General features: G+C 38.9%; 1 protein-coding gene across 1 annotated transcript in view; it reads right to left on the bottom strand.

The window, feature by feature from the left end:
* SYAP1 (synapse associated protein 1) overlaps window positions 1–12,495 on the bottom strand; it is a 410,740-nt gene extending 398,245 nt beyond the window's left edge. Inside the window, exon 1 of the mRNA XM_044072785.1 lies at window positions 12,040–12,495. Coding sequence (XP_043928720.1) covers window positions 12,040–12,223 — 184 coding nt within the window. The 5' untranslated portion in view covers window positions 12,224–12,495. The remainder of the gene's footprint in view (window positions 1–12,039) is intronic.
* Window positions 12,496–17,398: the final 4,903 nt, after the last annotated feature.

The raw sequence follows: 17,398 nt of genomic DNA, 5'->3' as shown, positions 1-17,398 counted from the left end.
ACATCCTCAAAATAGTGCCAGTAGCAATAGCCCTAAAAGAACTAGCGACTAAGCATACACACACTTTGAAACAATGAGTTGTGATCTGCAAGAAGGAAAAAAACTAAATCACTCTAAACAATGAGTAGTGACCTGTACAACTGAAAAACTAAATTATTTAAAGCAGATTTTTTGTCAGTAGAAGAAAATGCAGACAAATCATTTCTCATACTTCCAAAATTAGTCGAAATAAACGTTACATCAGCCTGACAATTCAAAATTCTGAAAATCAAAGTTGCAGAATCATTTTTCCCCATAATTATCAATTATTTTACCATCTTTGTCAGAAAATGCACAATTTGAATTAACTAACTGGAATGGGAGAAGATTTTGGAAATTCCATTTAAAGGAGCTCACAATATTTTACAAGGGAATGTGAAACCTCAGTATTCACCCAATGAAAACATTAGCACATTCTGGAAACAGTTTCAGATACTGTGCTCTCTTCTTAATCTGAATTAGAAATCTGATGAGAAAACCCTGTATCTATCCATTCATCTTCCTGTACACATTCAGAGTCTTGAATCTCTTCAGAAAAAGAGGCATCCCTTTTTCTTTTACCAGAAAGTACTTTATAAGAAAGATCAATAACATGAATTACATCCGACCTAGTCAACTACTCCGGTCCAGAGAAATGTGAGCAGGAGAACGTACATGTTTAGTTTTCTGTTTCACAGGACAAACGGGGCCAACGGGGTTGTTAACATCAGGAAGAGCTACCCCAGGAATGGCACAACATTCTGACTAAACAGGGAAGACTTCACTGCTCCCTTTCCCAGGACCACCAAGTATATTTCTTCCTTGCCCAGTGAGGGGACCCCAGCAGATGACATGGTTAACCCCAGTCCACAGTGGCTATAGGTACTACACCACAGGGATCTGGGGTAAAAGATGAGTGGCCTGAGGAACCGGCTTTGGCGACATCAGAGTCATCTACCAGCGGCTGAGTCAAACTGCTAACCCACTGTGGTTGTAAAGACTGTTTGCTTATCTTTTTCTTTCTGGGGCTGGAAGAAAGTCTGACATGGGATCAGTAGTCTGTTTCATGGTCAAGCCAAAAATGGTGCCTCCTTCCTGAGGTAAACAAACAGAACAAGCTGGTAAAAATGTTAAAGTTAAAAAGTCACTTTTTTTAATAAAAATACAGTAAAAAGCACTTTAATACTTATTTTATTTTTTTTTTATTTGACATTTGTTAACCGGGTTAGTCTGTCTGGGCAGAAGTCCTTTTTCAGCAGAGACCCGAGAAGAAAAGCTCCAGTATTACATTACTTACACATTAATCAACAAAGACCGTAATTTACAAAAGAAGAAATAATACAATAAAAACTAACATTCTTGGTGCATGGCTGGTTCAGTTTTTACAAAAGAAAACGTATTCTGAAGTGGATACAAAAAGTATAAGTAACTGAGAGATTTATCTGCAGGGATTAAAGGCATGTAAAGATATTGTAGAAGCCAAATAGAGACCAGATCTTAGCATATTTGAGGAAAGATGTAGTGAGAGAGGAAAAAAATACAGAAATAGCACAATGTAGAGCATATTGTGAGGAGAAGACTACTATGGTATACAGTTGGAGGTAGTATATAGTGGGGAAAAAAGTAAGAGGAGTAAGGACTAGAAAGAAGTACAAGAAAGGAGAACAGGCAGGAAGCCAAGTGTGAGGACAAGTATGGTATTATCTGAAAGGGCAACAGTCAGAGTAAAAGAAACATAGCTTATGTTGGGTCGTGGCAGAGACATGTCCATGATCTGTGGAAATAGCCTTTAATTGCTATTTTAAAGGTGTTCGGGTCTGTGATACTTCTGACTTCTTGGGGTACTTTGTTTCATGCCTTTGTTACGGAATAGCTATAGAGTAGTTTATCAATATTTTTGTTGGGCATGTAGACTTGCAAGATTTCTGTTGAGAGACTGGGGGTATGGGGGTGGATGAGAGTGGAGAGAGAGGGACAGGAAGATGTCTGATGTAGAACTGCATGGGCCAAGAGAAGCTGCGGCATTAGGATTTGGTGGTGAAATTCAAGCTATTGCAAGTATCTTAGAGCGAGACAATGGTGGGTGCGGTAAGCTAGGTCACAGGCAAATCAAGCTATTTTATTATAGGCGAGTTCAAGTTTAGTTAGAATATTAGACTGGAGGTATGTAAGAATAGGGGCTGCATACTGCAGTGTGGCGAGGAGAAAGGCTTGAACAAGGGAGAGGCTGGAAGCAGTTCTAAGGTATTTATTATGTCTATAGAGCAGACCTAGTTTTTGATGGGTCCTTTTTATGTACTGCTGAATGTGTAGATCAAATTTGAGATGGTCATCGATAACACCAAGTAGTTTGGTGTTGGGTTCAGATGAGATAATAGTATTATTCAGGGAGAAGACAGTGAAGGAAGTTTTGTGATGGAGGAGTTTGATTTTCTTAGGGTTCAGTAGTAGTTGGTGGGAAGTAAGCCATCTTTCTACAGAATGGAGAAATACATTTTACCAAACTGAAAAAGTAAAAGAAACACAGCTTCTCCCAGAGAAAAAATGTTCAGTTACTTTTAACTTTTAAACTGAAATGTACCCCCATTTAAAAGTACAGTCAAGTCTCGTAAAACTCTGTTTAAACACAAATTCCTAGATGATTATCCACAGCCAGGGCAATAATAGCAGGTCATAGCCGATGGGGACCTAAATAATGGAGGTAAAATTGAAAAACCTAACATTAGTGATGATGATGATCCAGAAGTGATACAGCAGATATAAGTCAGGAATGAGCCTAGGTGCCACTGGCAGCTAGCAAGATTACATGCCTACTTGAGTGTACTGAAAAACAAAAGCAATAGGTAAGCAATCACATAACACATGTGTGTTGGGACATGAGAATGATAGCGCAACAATGCAAGGTCTATACATCAGCAGGCAAGCAGGAGTCTTAAAACGATTCCCACATCACAACAGAGAATTTTCTTCTTTTATTGTCTTACTTCTCAGCACTTCTGATGTATAACTTTTAATCACATAACAGCCCTGTTCTGAACAGCCTCTATCCTAGCTTATACTGTACGCTGAGTGCAAATGCAGCAGTGTACTACAGAAGCTAAATGATGAAAATGCTTCACTTCTACAATTCCTTACTTGTGTGCGATATCATCATAGCAATGATGCATGTTTAGTGTACATTTGTACGTGAATGGTACAACCATAAACACTCATCTTAGTAAATTTTCAACCTAGAGGTTAAGGAATAGATACCAATGTTCCCCACTACACAGAGCTATTAACAGTGCACATCACTTAGCCATTACACACTGCCAGCCCTGATGACAAAGCACATGGTAGTCTCATGCTTGATTGCAGTCCCTACAAAACAAATTCTGCAAACCATTTCACCGATGTCTGTCAGTTTGCTTGTTTGTCCCATTTCATGTCACCCTATAGCAACGACAGAACATCAAATAAAAAAGCATCAACATCAGCAGAGACATGCTGTTTTACTTAACTCATCATGTCCTGCTGAGTCTGGTCATGAGGATAATTTTATATATACATATGCACACACACACATATATATATATATATATATATATATATATATATATAGGTTCATACTAGGCTATCTGCCCAAGGGCATTTATAAGCCTAGCCCATAGTTATGTGGCTTTCGCCACCCCTTTAGTTTGAATAAAACTATGCCTATTATTTTGCTGTGCCTCTGTCAAGCAGTGACACTGAAATAATCCCTGGGGTATATCTGCGATCTCCCATCCATTGGTCAAGATTCCTCTTGAACAAGGCCAGCGAGGTGCTCTGCCTCACATGTACCGGGATTTTGTTCCACAGCATAGGGAGTCTCTGGGTGATGAATTTGTCCCTCCAGCACGTTCTATTAATAACCGTGTCAAGGTTTAAGTCTCCTGCCCTTGTGGTTCTGAGGGATCTAGATTTTTTGAGGTGAAGCATATTCATCAAATCTGGGTTTGACATGGCCTTATATGTCAGGCACAGGTCACCTCTGAGCAAGCAGTATGAGACTGAATAGAGCTGGAGTTCTTTCAGTCAGGCAGCATAAGACATATTTTTGAGACCCTTTATCCTTTTGGTGAGGAACTTTTGGGGCCTTTCCAGCTGCTGCAGGTGTCGGGTCAGATACATTCCGAATGGGGCATTGTACTCAATCATAGGTCTAATGAGTGATGAGTATAGGGGGACGATGACCTCCCTTGATCTAGATGTGAATCCCTTCATGATCAGGTGGGCAATGTAGAAGGTTTTCCTAACTACTTTAGCAACACGAGTGTCAAACGAAAGGCTACTGTCAACCTGGGTCCCCAGATCCCTGATGACTTCTTCTGTGCTCAGTGGATTGCCACCTATATGGTAGCTAGGGGTAACCTTGTTTTTCCCGAAGGGTATGACTATGCATTTCTTGTCGTTTAACATTAGGCCATGGCTCTGGCACCAGTTATCCGTGTCTGTGAGGACCTTCTGAAGGATATCTGTGTCAGATGTGTTTTCGACTATGGCGCCCAGTTTGCAGTCATCTGCAAACTTTGTCAGCCATAACCCTCCTGTGTTTGCTTGTACTTCAGAAAAGTAGATGCCGAACAAGAGTGTACCCAGGACTGAGCCCTGTGGGACACCACTTGTGACAGGCTTTGAGTCTGACATGGCTCCAGCAACTCTGACCCTGTGGGTTCTGTCACTTAGCCAGTTTGCAACCCATCTTGTGATGTATGGGTTTACATTCAAGCTGATGAGTTTTTCGATTATACCTGAGTGGGGTATTGTGTCGAAGGCCTTTGCCAGGTCGAGGTAGGCTGTATGGACTGCCTTTCCCTCATCAATGACCTTGGTGACTGTCTCGAAAAAGTCAACCAAGTTTAAAAGGCATGATCTGCCTTTGACAAAGCCAAACTGGGTTGGATCCAAAGTCTGCAAGTTCCCTATGTCTTTATTTATGAGTTCCATTATGATCCTCTCCATGGCTTTGCAGATAAGGCTTGTCAAGCTAATGAGACGGTAATTACCAGGGTCGGTGGAGGCACCGCCCTTGTGAAGTGGGACCACAGTCGCCGTGCGCCACTCCTTGGGTACGTATCCTGAGGTGAGGCTAAGATTAAACAGCTGTCCTAACTGCGGGTTTAATTCCTCATTGAGTTCGTGGAGCACACAGCCGGGGACACCATCCGGTCCCATGGATGCTGTGTTTTTTGCCTTGGAGAGGGCAGTTCTCACCTGGGCGTTGGAGATGTTTGGGCGGCTACAATCCTCTGGTATAGATATGTCTCCTTTTGGGGACGAGTGCGGGGAGAAGTTTGCACTGAACCTGTCAGCCAGTATGTTGGCAATGTGTGTAGGTTCAGTAATCTTCACATCATTCTGAACAAATTCTGAGCATATCTGGGAGCTTCCTCCTAGGTTTCTAACATAGCTAAAGAAGGCCTTATGATTGTCTTTTGAGTCCTTGGCGATTTTTCTCTCAAAATTTGCCTTGGATGATTTTATGAGAGCTCTTAGTTTTTTACTTATAATGATCAAAGGTGTCTTACCTTTCAAGGATTTTGCTCTATCTTGTAGTAGCTTCCTCCTTTTGTTGTAGAGCTTGTTTATGGCTGGGGTCCACCAGACTGGACGCTTGCCTTTGGTACAAAGAGTCTTAGTTTTGTTTGGGATTGCCTGATCCATGCAGTCCTGTAGGTGCTGGTAGAAGGCATTTGTAAGTGATTCAGCGGTTTGAGTAATGTTTACCACTGGCTCAGGGTAATATAGGGTCTATGTTAAATATTCGAACGCTTAAATGTTCGAATCGCTGAAGATCGACCTCCAGTGATCAAACATTTAATACGTTCGAATATTTTAAATAAGTAAACAAAAAAAACTAAACGGTGTAAAGCAGGGGGGGCAAGCCCCCCTGCTCCCCCCACACTCCCTGCTACTTAAATATACCAACTCCAAGATCGTGCTACAGTGTAGGAAATGGCAAATTTTCCATTTCCACACTGTAGCATACTGAAATGTGATCTTGGAGTTGGTATATTTAAGTAGCAGGGTGTGTGGGGGGTGCAGGGGGGCTTGCCCCCCTGCTTACACCCTTTACACTTTCTTTTTTTTTATATGTTCGAACATTTAATTGTTCGATCACTAACGGTCGATGTTTAGTGGTTCGAACAATTAAGTGTTCAAACATATAACAGAGACCCATATGTATATGTATGTATATATATATATATATATATATATATATATATATATATATATATATATATATATATGGTAGCATTGTCGCCTCACAGTTAGATGTTGCCTGTTCGATTCTCAGTTAAGAGTGCCTTCTGTGTAGCGACATGTGTGAATGGGCGTTCCTTCGTTGAAGGCTGTGCTTTAGGCCCGGCAAACCAGTACGTAAAAATCTACTGCCAATCATTAGCGGACTGGAGTTCTGCTGTGGCAACCACTAACCGGGAAAAGCCGAAAGACACAAACAAATATATATACACACACATACATACACACATACATGCGCGCGCACACACACACACACACACATATATATTAATTATATGGGATTTGTAATGATCCCCGATGGCACTTTCTAGCAGAAATCACCGAACATACTTAACTGAAAGTGCTGTTCACCGAAGGAGCATTTTCGGATAGGTATGCTCATTGTGCTAGTCACACTACAGTGCGGTTAAGGGAAAATTCCCTTTTCTCCACTGTAATGCGACCTCGGATTGAGAATATAAAAGTAGGGGGGGTGTGTGGGGGCACAACAAATCTGTTAGGGGAAAAATATAAAAAACATACAATAAGCTGATTGGACAAGTGTGCACACCCTTAAACTAACACTTTGCTGAAGCACCTTCCGATTTATTTACAGCATTCAGTCTTCTTGGGTACATACCTGCCATCAACTAGAGAGACTCATTAATCCTAAATAAAGTTAAGCTGTCCTAGTAGGATTTTTCTGACATTTACTCAGTTGCCTGCTACAGCAAAAGCCATGGTTCGTAGAGAGCTTACAAAGCATCAAAGGGATCTCATTGTTGAAAGGTATCAGTTAGGAGAAGGTTACAAAAAAATTTCCACAGCATTGGACATACAACGGAACACAGTGAAGACAGTCATCAAAAAGTGGAGAAAATATGGGACAACAGTGACATTGCAAAGAACTGGACGCATCTCCAAAATTGATGAAAAGACAAGATAAAAACTGGAGACCTATAGCAACACTGAAGGAGCTACAGGAATTTCTGCCAAGTACTTGTTGTGTACTACATGTAACAACAATCTCCTGTATTCTCCACATGTCTGGGCTATGGGTAGGGTTGCAAGACAGAAGCCTTTTTCTTACACAGAAAAACATCCAGGTCCAGCTAAAATTTGCAAAACAATACATCAGGTCTCCCAAAAGCATGTGGGAAAATGTGTTATAGTCTGATGAGACCAAGGTTGAACTTTTTGGTCAAAATTCCAAAAGGTATGTTTAGCCCAAAAACAACACTCTGCATCACCAAGAGAACACAATCCCCACAATGAGGCATGGTGGTGGCAGTATCATGCTTTGGGGTTGCTTTTCTTCTGCTGGAACTGGGGCTTTTTTCAATGTGGAGAGAATTATGAAGAGTTCTAAATACCAGTCACATTTGGCCTAAAACATTTAGACGTCTCTTAGAAAGCTGAAGATGAAGAGGAATTTCACCTTTCAACAAGACAATGACCCCAACCATACATACAAATAAACAAAAAAATGGCTTCACCAGAAGAAAATTAAAGTTTTGGAATGGCCCAGCCACTGCACAGACCTAAATCCAATAGAAAATCTGTGGGGTGACCTGAAGATGGCTGTGCACAAGAGATGCCCTCACAATCTGACAGATTTGGAGTGCTTTTGCATAGAAGTGTGGGCAAATATTGCCAAGTCAAGATGAGACATGCTGATGGACTCCTATTCAAGAAGACTGAATGCTGTAATTAAATCAAAAGGTGCTTCAACAAAGTATTAGTTTAAGGGTGTGCACACTTATGCAACCAACTTATTGTGCAGGTTTTGTTTTTTATATTTTTCCCCCAACAGTTTTGTTTGTTTTTCAACTGAATCGTACAGCTTATATGTCATATTAAAGGTGGGAAACATTTTGAAATGACTTATTGTGATCTCATTTTTTTGTATCACAAAAACCTGGCATTTTAACAGGGGTGTGTAAACTTTTTATATCCACTGTATACACACACACTATAAATATATATGTATATAGACACATATCAAAATAAAAGTTATATATACACACATGCATACACCATGCACACAAAAATACAGACGTGCACATCTTTCACCTCAAGCTTACTGACATCTGGTGCGGCTTACAGTGACACTCAATGTTATACAGGATACCTTCATCCCCCATGAATGTCCCACAGTGTCCTTTGCTTTGTGGAATTCTGTCTACCACCCCCCAAACAAGTCCCATTTTATGCTACTCATCAGTGGCCTGGAGTACCAATCTACAGCCACCTTCTCTCAGTGGATGAGTACGTGTGTCTGTAGTCATATCAAGTTTCATTCATTCCTGAATGTGGACTCATCCCATACAATGCTTACTTTTGCATAGGGGATGAGGTTGTTAAATAGCCACCTAAGTCCTGCTACAGAGCTGACTGGATCCATCTTTACAAACACTAAAGTATGCTAGGGTAAACCTTCCATACATAATACGATTCCTTTGCAATACATTTAATAGAACTACATTATGATGCTCATATGTCATAAAACAGTTAAGGTAGCACGTGTTGTAAAACATTTTATTTTATTTTACATTTGTTAACCGGGATGGTCCGACTGGATACATGTCCTTTTTCAGCGGAGGCCCGGGGAGAAAAGCTCCATCAGAGTTACAATGATAACTAGATACAGAAAATAGTAAATGAGATGAATAACAAAAAAAACATAGGCTATTTACATACTAGTACATGACTACCATACAATTTTTCTGAATTTACTACTAATGATTAGAATATACATTAATAACATATGAGCGAAGACGATAGGCAGTATAATGCTGTAGAGTTTGACAACATACATAGTTCTTTATTACAACATACAAAGTTCATATCACCTTAGCTAGTTGGTTTAGGTTTTAGTTTATGGCACAGAGCTAGTCTGGGTTTGAGCAGGGACATAGCCAATGTGACTTAAAGTGGAGTTTTAGTCTATTTTTGAATTGAACTAGAGAAGTTGCAAGCATGAGGTTATTGGGGAGAGAGTTCCATATTTTACCAGTGGTATTGGCGAACACAGCGTCACCGCCTAGGTTGAAAGATTTAGTTGTTTGGACAAGGAGTCTGTTTGCTGAGCGAAGGCAGCTTAGATTGGAGTAGGGAGTCATTAAGTTTTTTAGTGCTGGGGTATTCTCAGGTTGTTTAAGGATTTTGAATGCCTCTGAGTTGGTACTGCTGAAGAAGGTATGGGAATTCTATCCATCCAAGTTTTTTTCAGGTTAATACAGTGGTGCGTTCTGTAGGATAGGCCTGTAACGAATCTGGCAATGTGATTATAGCAGGATGAGAGCTTGTTCAGATCAGATTTGTTAAGGTTAGTAAGCACAGGAGAGGCATATAGTAGGGTAGAGAGAAGGTGTGAGCGGGCAGTGGCTGCCCTGGCATTCGGGGTAAGGAAGGCTTTTATTCTATATAGGGTCCCAAGTTTCTTGTTGACTGACTTAATGGTTTGGTTGATATGCATATCAAATCTGAGTTTATTGTCAATGTTTACTCCTAATAGCTTTGTATAGGTGTCAGGGGAGATAATGGTCCCATTATTGGATTGTATGGTACAGTGTTCGGTCGGTGATCTATTAGTTGGGTAGAAGAGAAGTAGCTTGGTTTTGTTTGGATTTAAGATCAGGAGATGGTTGGCAAGCCAGTTTTCGACTTTGGTGAAGCTATGTTGGGTTGTAGTTAGTAGATTTGCAAGAGAGGCATTGGAACATATTATAGTTGAGTCATCTGCATACTGAATACAGGTGGCTTCAGGGATGACTGTTTGGAGGTCGTTTATAAAGACTGAAAACATGCCCTTTTAACACGCATTTTACCTGCAGGCAAGGTAACTGGTGTCACATGGACACCTACACTTTCTTAAAACAGAACCACGAGCACTATGGCAGAAGTTATTGCAAGGATGTAGAGGAGTCTAGAGTGTACCAGTTTATAAAATATTTTCCATTACTAATTATACAGAATGCACACTTACAGTTTTACTATCGCAACCACTGTTTGCCAGTAGCACCACCAAGAATTTGTGTTTCCCCTGGCAAAAGACTGAACTGTTTGCTTTTACTAGTTGTGTTTCTGTTTTACCTTTTTTATAGCAAAGTTGGTGTAAACTTTTCTGTTTAGGCAGTAAAGTATTTATCTGTCAAGTGAACTTTCAAGTGTCTTCTGTCTGAACACAAACAAGATTCCAATATACATCAGGCAGAGCCCCTCACTAGCACTCCAAGAGAAACCTTGCCAGGTGGATGGGAAACAGAAAATTTACCCCGGGGATCACTCCAGTGGCTCTGCTGGACAGAGGTACAGGGAACTAATGGCTCTGCAGGTCAGAGGCACAGGGAACTAATCTAAGGGGGTGGCGAAAGCCAACACACTCTGGCTAGGCTTATTAATACCCTTGGGCAGATAGCCTAGTACTTACCTATGAACTTATATCAATAAATAAAACTGAACTTCTGTACTTACCTATGAACTTATATCAATAAATAAAACTGAACTTCTGGTTAATAAAAATTCATTTGTGTTTCAGGTGTGCATACTTACCACCTCAAGTTTATTTAAGCAGGGGGAATTCATATGCATACCTACATAATTTTATTTGCTTTTGTATTTGAATCTCACAGGGGATAATTGGCTAGGCTTAAAATGGCTCGCAAGGGCAGTTAGCCTAGTACGAGCCTATGTCTGGTGTGGAGAAGCAGCAGTGTAGGATGGTGGATAAAACTGACAATTCTAAGACCGAACAAGAATTGAAAAACATCAAAACAAACTACATCTCTCTAAAATATGTTTATTTACAATCATCTAGCCCCAAAGCTACCACTGCAACCAAACACGCAAAAACATTATTATAAAAGTAAATAAAACATGTTTGATACCTAAAATGCAGCTACATACAGCAGTAATTATAACATCAAATTCAATTTGTCAATGCTGTTCACTCATCACTGTCAACAGGTACCTCACCTGAGCTGAACAGAAGTTGAGACAGCCTACCCCTGGTCCTTGTCCAGAATCTTTTGTACTACCATACTTCAGAACCTTCTGAATTAGCTGAAGCTGATATGTTTCTTCAGGGCGAGTTGCAGGTGGACGAGAATGTAGAGGTTGGAATACAGAGGCAAGAAGAGGGGCACTTATGCAATTGCCACAAAGTAAGACTTAAACGTGGATTTAATTTCTGGCTTAGAAGTACGAAAACCACCACCATGGAGTTTCTAACTCCTTCTCGTCATTATAAACCAACGCCAGCACAAGTTAATGAAAACAGTCTATCTATAAACTTTAGGTATAACCACGTTAGAAACTTACAAAAAAAAAACACGTGAATCTGAGAACCCTGAGAGCTCTGTGTACAGTCGCCCTCACCCCTACCCCCAAAACAGACATACACACCTACACCAAGGCTCAACCACCCAATCCTAAACACAATCCTAATAAAGGAGATCTGCATTTACACCACATGACTATTAAGGAAACTACTTGGAAGAAATATCACTTCCTGAAATGATCCCACTTATACTGAGTATAGAATGGGACAAGTGCCCAAGTATCTTCAGTCTACACTTTTTACTATAAAAATATCATCCAAGTAACGTCTGCTGAAAAAAGCTAGTAGACGACTACGAATTTGCACACATTACCCAAGTCCCCAAACATGGAGAAACTATTAGATCTTGGAATTAACCCATCACTTTAACATCGGTTGACAGAAATAGGTTTGTTTACAAACTGGCGAATACTTACTCCCAAAACCTTTAAGCTCATCTGCAAACTCATCATTTGGACTGGCTGACACGTCTGTGTTCTGCCCTGGCACTTCGTCAACCAACTGATCACCTTCTTTATTCGATCCTTGAACTCTCGCAGGCTGCTCCTGATGTTCTGATGAGGTTTCCAGCCCAAACCAGCTGCCCAAACTTCGAAACATGGTATCCAAGTTATCAAATGAATAACAACAAAGTTTCTTTTAAAAGACACTTGTCACACGCATCAGTTCAAAACATGTACTCTCCCAATGTTTTTGTCAACAAATGTGACATTCCCAACGCGGCACTTCCGGTTTCACGAATTGTATGCTGGGATAAAGTATGAACCGAGCAAACCGCAGCGATTTCTAAACGGTTGTGTTACCTGTGTTTCCGACTTAGCAACTGAAGGATTTCAGGGGCGGGATTCCAGAAGAAAGGTACGCTCTGGGCGAGACGCGCTCCTAATGCCAAAATACCAAACCCCACCCACCTATTTCATTGATGCACGCCCCTTCTTACTCAAAATAGGCCGCGCCCACTAATTACATCTTATTAACACCATCATTGACTATGATTTGAGATCAGAATTGGTTGCAGGAATTCAGCAGTTTATGTAATGCTGGATTACGAGAGGTGTAAAGAAAAATGCGTAATGAATGTAAATGAAAAACATGTTACTATGATCTTCTCTGTTTATGTATGTGTGCTTATGTCTAAATTGGTAATTTAATAAAGGTGTTTAAAAATAGTAGCTTTTTAGAGAACATTGCAGCTTGGTGCTTGTTACCTACTCTTTGACATCTTTAAAGACAAAGGTGAGATACTCAGATAATCTGCGCATTGCATGGTAAAAGGAATAGATACTAGTGCAGTTAAATTTCTTGTAAACTGGAGATGAAGTTCGTAGCCCTTAACCCTTAGCGTCCATAGATAGGAGGAACAAAGCAAAGAATTAATAGGGGAAAAGGTTTTAAATTAGAGACACTTGTTAAATATTGGGTACTATTAACTTAGAAATCTAATAGAAACAAGAAGTCTTTGACTTAACACTTTTTATTTCTGAAGTAAAATTTGTAACAGTAAGGATTATCAGTAATTACTGACTGCATCCCAAACCTTTTTTCAATAAATACATTGTTTTAGAGGATCGCAACATTTTAACTACATTTTTTAAAATTAGGAATAGATAGTTTAAAGTTTTTCTAATGGCTTCACAAATTGGAGACTATGGTTCCAACCCCCAACTACAAGTATTATGATGTATTTATTTATGTTTGATAATTGGGTGGTAGAGATGCCACCTTTTCAAATGCCCAAAGTGGGACATTTTTTGTATAAACGTCAGATTTTGCAGGGCAAAACATAACCACTGCCACGGTACAAAGGACAGAACTTCACTTTTTTTGCCTAAATAAAAGTGTATTCTTGTAGCATTTTATTTGTGTATTCTGTTTCTTATAACATTTAGGTGTTTCAAAAACAAAATAACTGCTTTATGCAACTATTAAAGAAAATATAAGGAAATTTTTGTCCTAAAAATCTCAGGACATTTGCCATTTTTCAATTTTTTTTGCAGGACACAACTGCCCAAAGAGGGATTGTCCCTTACAAAGTGGGACAGGTGGTAACCCTACTGGATGGTTGGCAAGTCCTTTGACACTTTTCAGCTATGACCCTGGAGCAAATAATAGGAAATTAGAATTGTGTAAGTTAGACTTACGATAACTATAGCTATAGTTTCTTAAATTCCTCACCGCTGCAGTATCCTACAACTATTTTGGTTATATCCTGCCCAGGATATAATGGGTGGCTATTCTTCAAAAGTCTCTGGTTCCCCTCCACAAATGTGCCCAGGCTGCTGTATTTTGAGATCCACAGGTAGAAAATAGCAGACCAGGCATTAGTTTCTTCAGGACTTTCTTGTCCATTAAAAGGGAGAAAGTCTGCTTGTCCTGAAACCCAACAGAGTTAAGAATACATGACTTTGGACTTCCAAGATGGCTGCACATTGAGTAACAGCTAAATTCTAGCTCTCCCAGTGTGAAAACAGAAACTCAATAGAGAAAGCCAATGGACTTATATTTCTGGGTAAATTTCAGTAACTGGCTAGTAAGTGCACTGCCTGGATGCCAGAAGAAAAGAAATACAGAAGACCTGGAAGAAAATCAGCTACAAAAGATGAAGAAAAAACACTGACTGTGAAGAGTAATGTAGCTGTTCAGCAAAAAGCATTGCAAGCTACAGATGTGATTTCCAGTAACCTAGGTGAAAGTATAAGACAACTGCACACAGATCTGATTAAAATAAACAAAACACTGATGGAATATATCAACTCAAATAACAAAAGGCTGAAAAAATGGAAGCAGCTTTAAACAGCTATTCAGATGAGGTGATAAAACTGCAAAAATCAGAGGCTGAAATGAAGAAAAGGCTGGCTAAATATGAAACTGCTAAAGAAGAGATGTTTAAAAAAATAGAATTAGAGAACAAAGCATGTAGGGAAAACCTGATATTTTCTGCTGTACCACAGAAGCTGGAAGGAACAGATTGTATTAATTTTATGAACGCACAAATAAACACCTTTACTGGTATTCCACAGCAGGAGTTGTCAACTGAAAGGACACATCAGGTGTATGCTTCAAACCTGGCTATGAGAAAGCAACCTAGACCTTTAATAGTAAAGATGTGATCCTACCAGCAGAAGGAGTTGATTCTCACAAAACTGTGGCAGAAGGTCAATGTACTAAAAGTGGGAAACAGCAGAGTGTTTGTGGAGAATGATTACTCACTGTACACTAAGTAGAAGAGGAGTACATTTATTCCACTATTCAGGGAATGTCAAGAAGCAGGCATGAGATTCAAACTACATAGACAAATACAGCAGAATGTGTTAAGTGAACATATTTTGGAGAAAGGTACTGAGCACACCTTTAAATTTAGGGTGATGGAAACAGTGTATAAGCAAGTAAGAGGGGGTGATGTTAATAACCTTCTGGAGAATAAAGAATAAGCATGGATCTTAAGACTGCATGCAGATGTATTACCAGGGTTGAATAACATGGTTAGTATTAAGCCAGTTTTAGCAACTAGACAAATGCAATTGCACTAGGTATTTTAAATGTGTGTATATACATATATATGTATTCTTTTTTTGTATATGTGCAAATAATTTAAACATGTAAAACATTTTTGTAATAAATATTTTATTAGATAGAATTATTTATTTATATAGCTCTAGTGTGTATGTATAAATTGAGTTGAAAGTATGTCTGAGTACTTTTTAAGGAACTGCTATATCTCTAAGCTAAAATGTTCATTGAATTATTGTAAAAATTATGTGATTAGCTGGCCGTGCTCACATGATTTTACTTGTGTTTTACAAAAACTGAAATAATGTGACAGATTGTATATTGCACTGAAGAAGGATTTATATCCGAAAGCTTTGCTGTAATAAAGTATTGACATTCTTGGAGTTGGAATTTTTCTGTTATTCAAACTGTTGTACCCAGCTATCTTCAAAATATTCTTTCCTGGAGGGACAAAATAATGTTTTGGTGCAGTACATGCCGAACACAAAAGTTTGTCCAACAAAACATGAGCTTCTGCTTCTTGTTCTTCTGGTAATACAGACTACAGAGAGATTGTGCCAGTCAAACCTTTTCCAGTGTTTCAATAAAAAATGCTTTATAGAAGAAAAAAAAAACACAATAGTTGACTACAAGAATCAAGAGTACATTGGAAATGAAGCAGAGACAGATATGGGATATATAGATGGCCAGGAATAATACCAATAACTTGGAAACTGAAAAATGTGAAACATGACAGGAAAAAGAAAAAAAAATAGAAAGATTGGACATTTATGACTTCGTTAAACTTGTAGAGGATATTTAAGCATATGCCCTACTTCATAGTATTAATGTTTGGGAAAATACTTAGGAGAGGAGAGGATGAGGGAGAAAGTTAACTGTGAGTTACAATTTTTTTCTTACAAGTAATATTTTTATGGTGCATGATTTTCTTTGCATGCTATAAAGTAAAGGTTTGTCAGTTATTTTAAGTGTAATGAGGATACTAATGTAAACAGGTGCTTCTGTTTTTTTTTCTCTTTTCTCTCTTTCGCCTTGTTCAGTTTTAAGAGATGTAGGCACTGCAATTTAAAAAAGAAAAAAAGTCTGGTCAAAAGAGCATGACAAAAGAAAAGCTGATGTATGTTTTCTCATTCTTGCATAGAGGAATGACTGTATTAAGGCCCTTAGCTTGATCTAGTAATAAGTTTAAGAGAAAGAAAGTAAATGAAAAAGAACATTGAATATTATAGCTTTTTTCAGCAAATAAATCTATGCTTAATAATAACTCTGTAACTGATCCTAATGTCTCCACGGAGACAATCTGATAAAGAGAAATGGCTAGGAGATAATGTTTACTGAAAGTGTTGAAGTGTTTTCCCAGCTGGGAGACCTGTACAGATAGGACAAAACTAGACAGCACTTAGTAGAAGCACAGGCTGTGCTATGCATTTTAGTATAGATAACCTATCTTTTAGGTTAACCTAAGTCTTTGAGTGTGGCTGTCAGTTTGGGACACACGTCAATATTAGAAGGATAAAACTTCAATATTTGAAGATGCACATAGTTTTGTGTGTTAGTATAAAGTTAATAGGCTTTAAGGGTGAATTGGGGTTTGTCTGTTTTTTTGTTTGAGGACTTTCAATAAAATAAAAAGTTTTGTAAGATGCAACATAGGCTCAAATGTATATGACAAGAAACAAATGTATAAAAGATCAACTTGCTAAACAGTGTATGTATGTATGTAACACAAAAGCTGGAACTAGACACTTAAAAAAGCTGGTACACATAAAAGGTGAGCATAATAACCTCTTAACACAATTATGCTTTCTGTAATGTCTTTAAATGTCAATGGTCTCACAGATAAATACACAAAAGCGAGTAGTGAACTATATTAAAAATGCAGAATGCAAAGAGTTATGCTATAGGAGACACACTTGGAAAGAACTGAACATGTGAATTTGATAAAGAAAGGTTTTCAGGATGCTTATTCAGTGGATTACCTCAACAAAAAAAAGGAGTACTAATATTAATTGCAAGATGAGCTCCAATAGTGATCATAGGATCATAGAAGGTGACTAGGTTAATGAACCTAGGGCACTTACAAGCCTAGCCAAGTACAAACCCTGTTCCCAAGAATATCAAAATATTAAGTGGAACTAAGTCAACAACTATTGCCCCTGTCCAAGAGGGACAAAGGTAAAACTCCTGGAGTGAATTTGTGTTTTCCTATCCAATCATCCAAATTAAGCTTAAATAGGGTCAGTGAGGGGCTCTGCTTCACTTGAA

The sequence above is a fragment of the Protopterus annectens genome, chromosome 5.part1 (assembly GCF_019279795.1).
Source record: "Protopterus annectens isolate FY-2018-M chromosome 5.part1, PAN1.0, whole genome shotgun sequence".
In the NCBI taxonomy this organism is placed as follows: Eukaryota; Metazoa; Chordata; order Ceratodontiformes; family Protopteridae; genus Protopterus; species Protopterus annectens.
The sequence above is the reverse complement of the archived record's forward strand: the minus strand, read 5'-3'. Positions and strand labels throughout refer to the sequence as shown.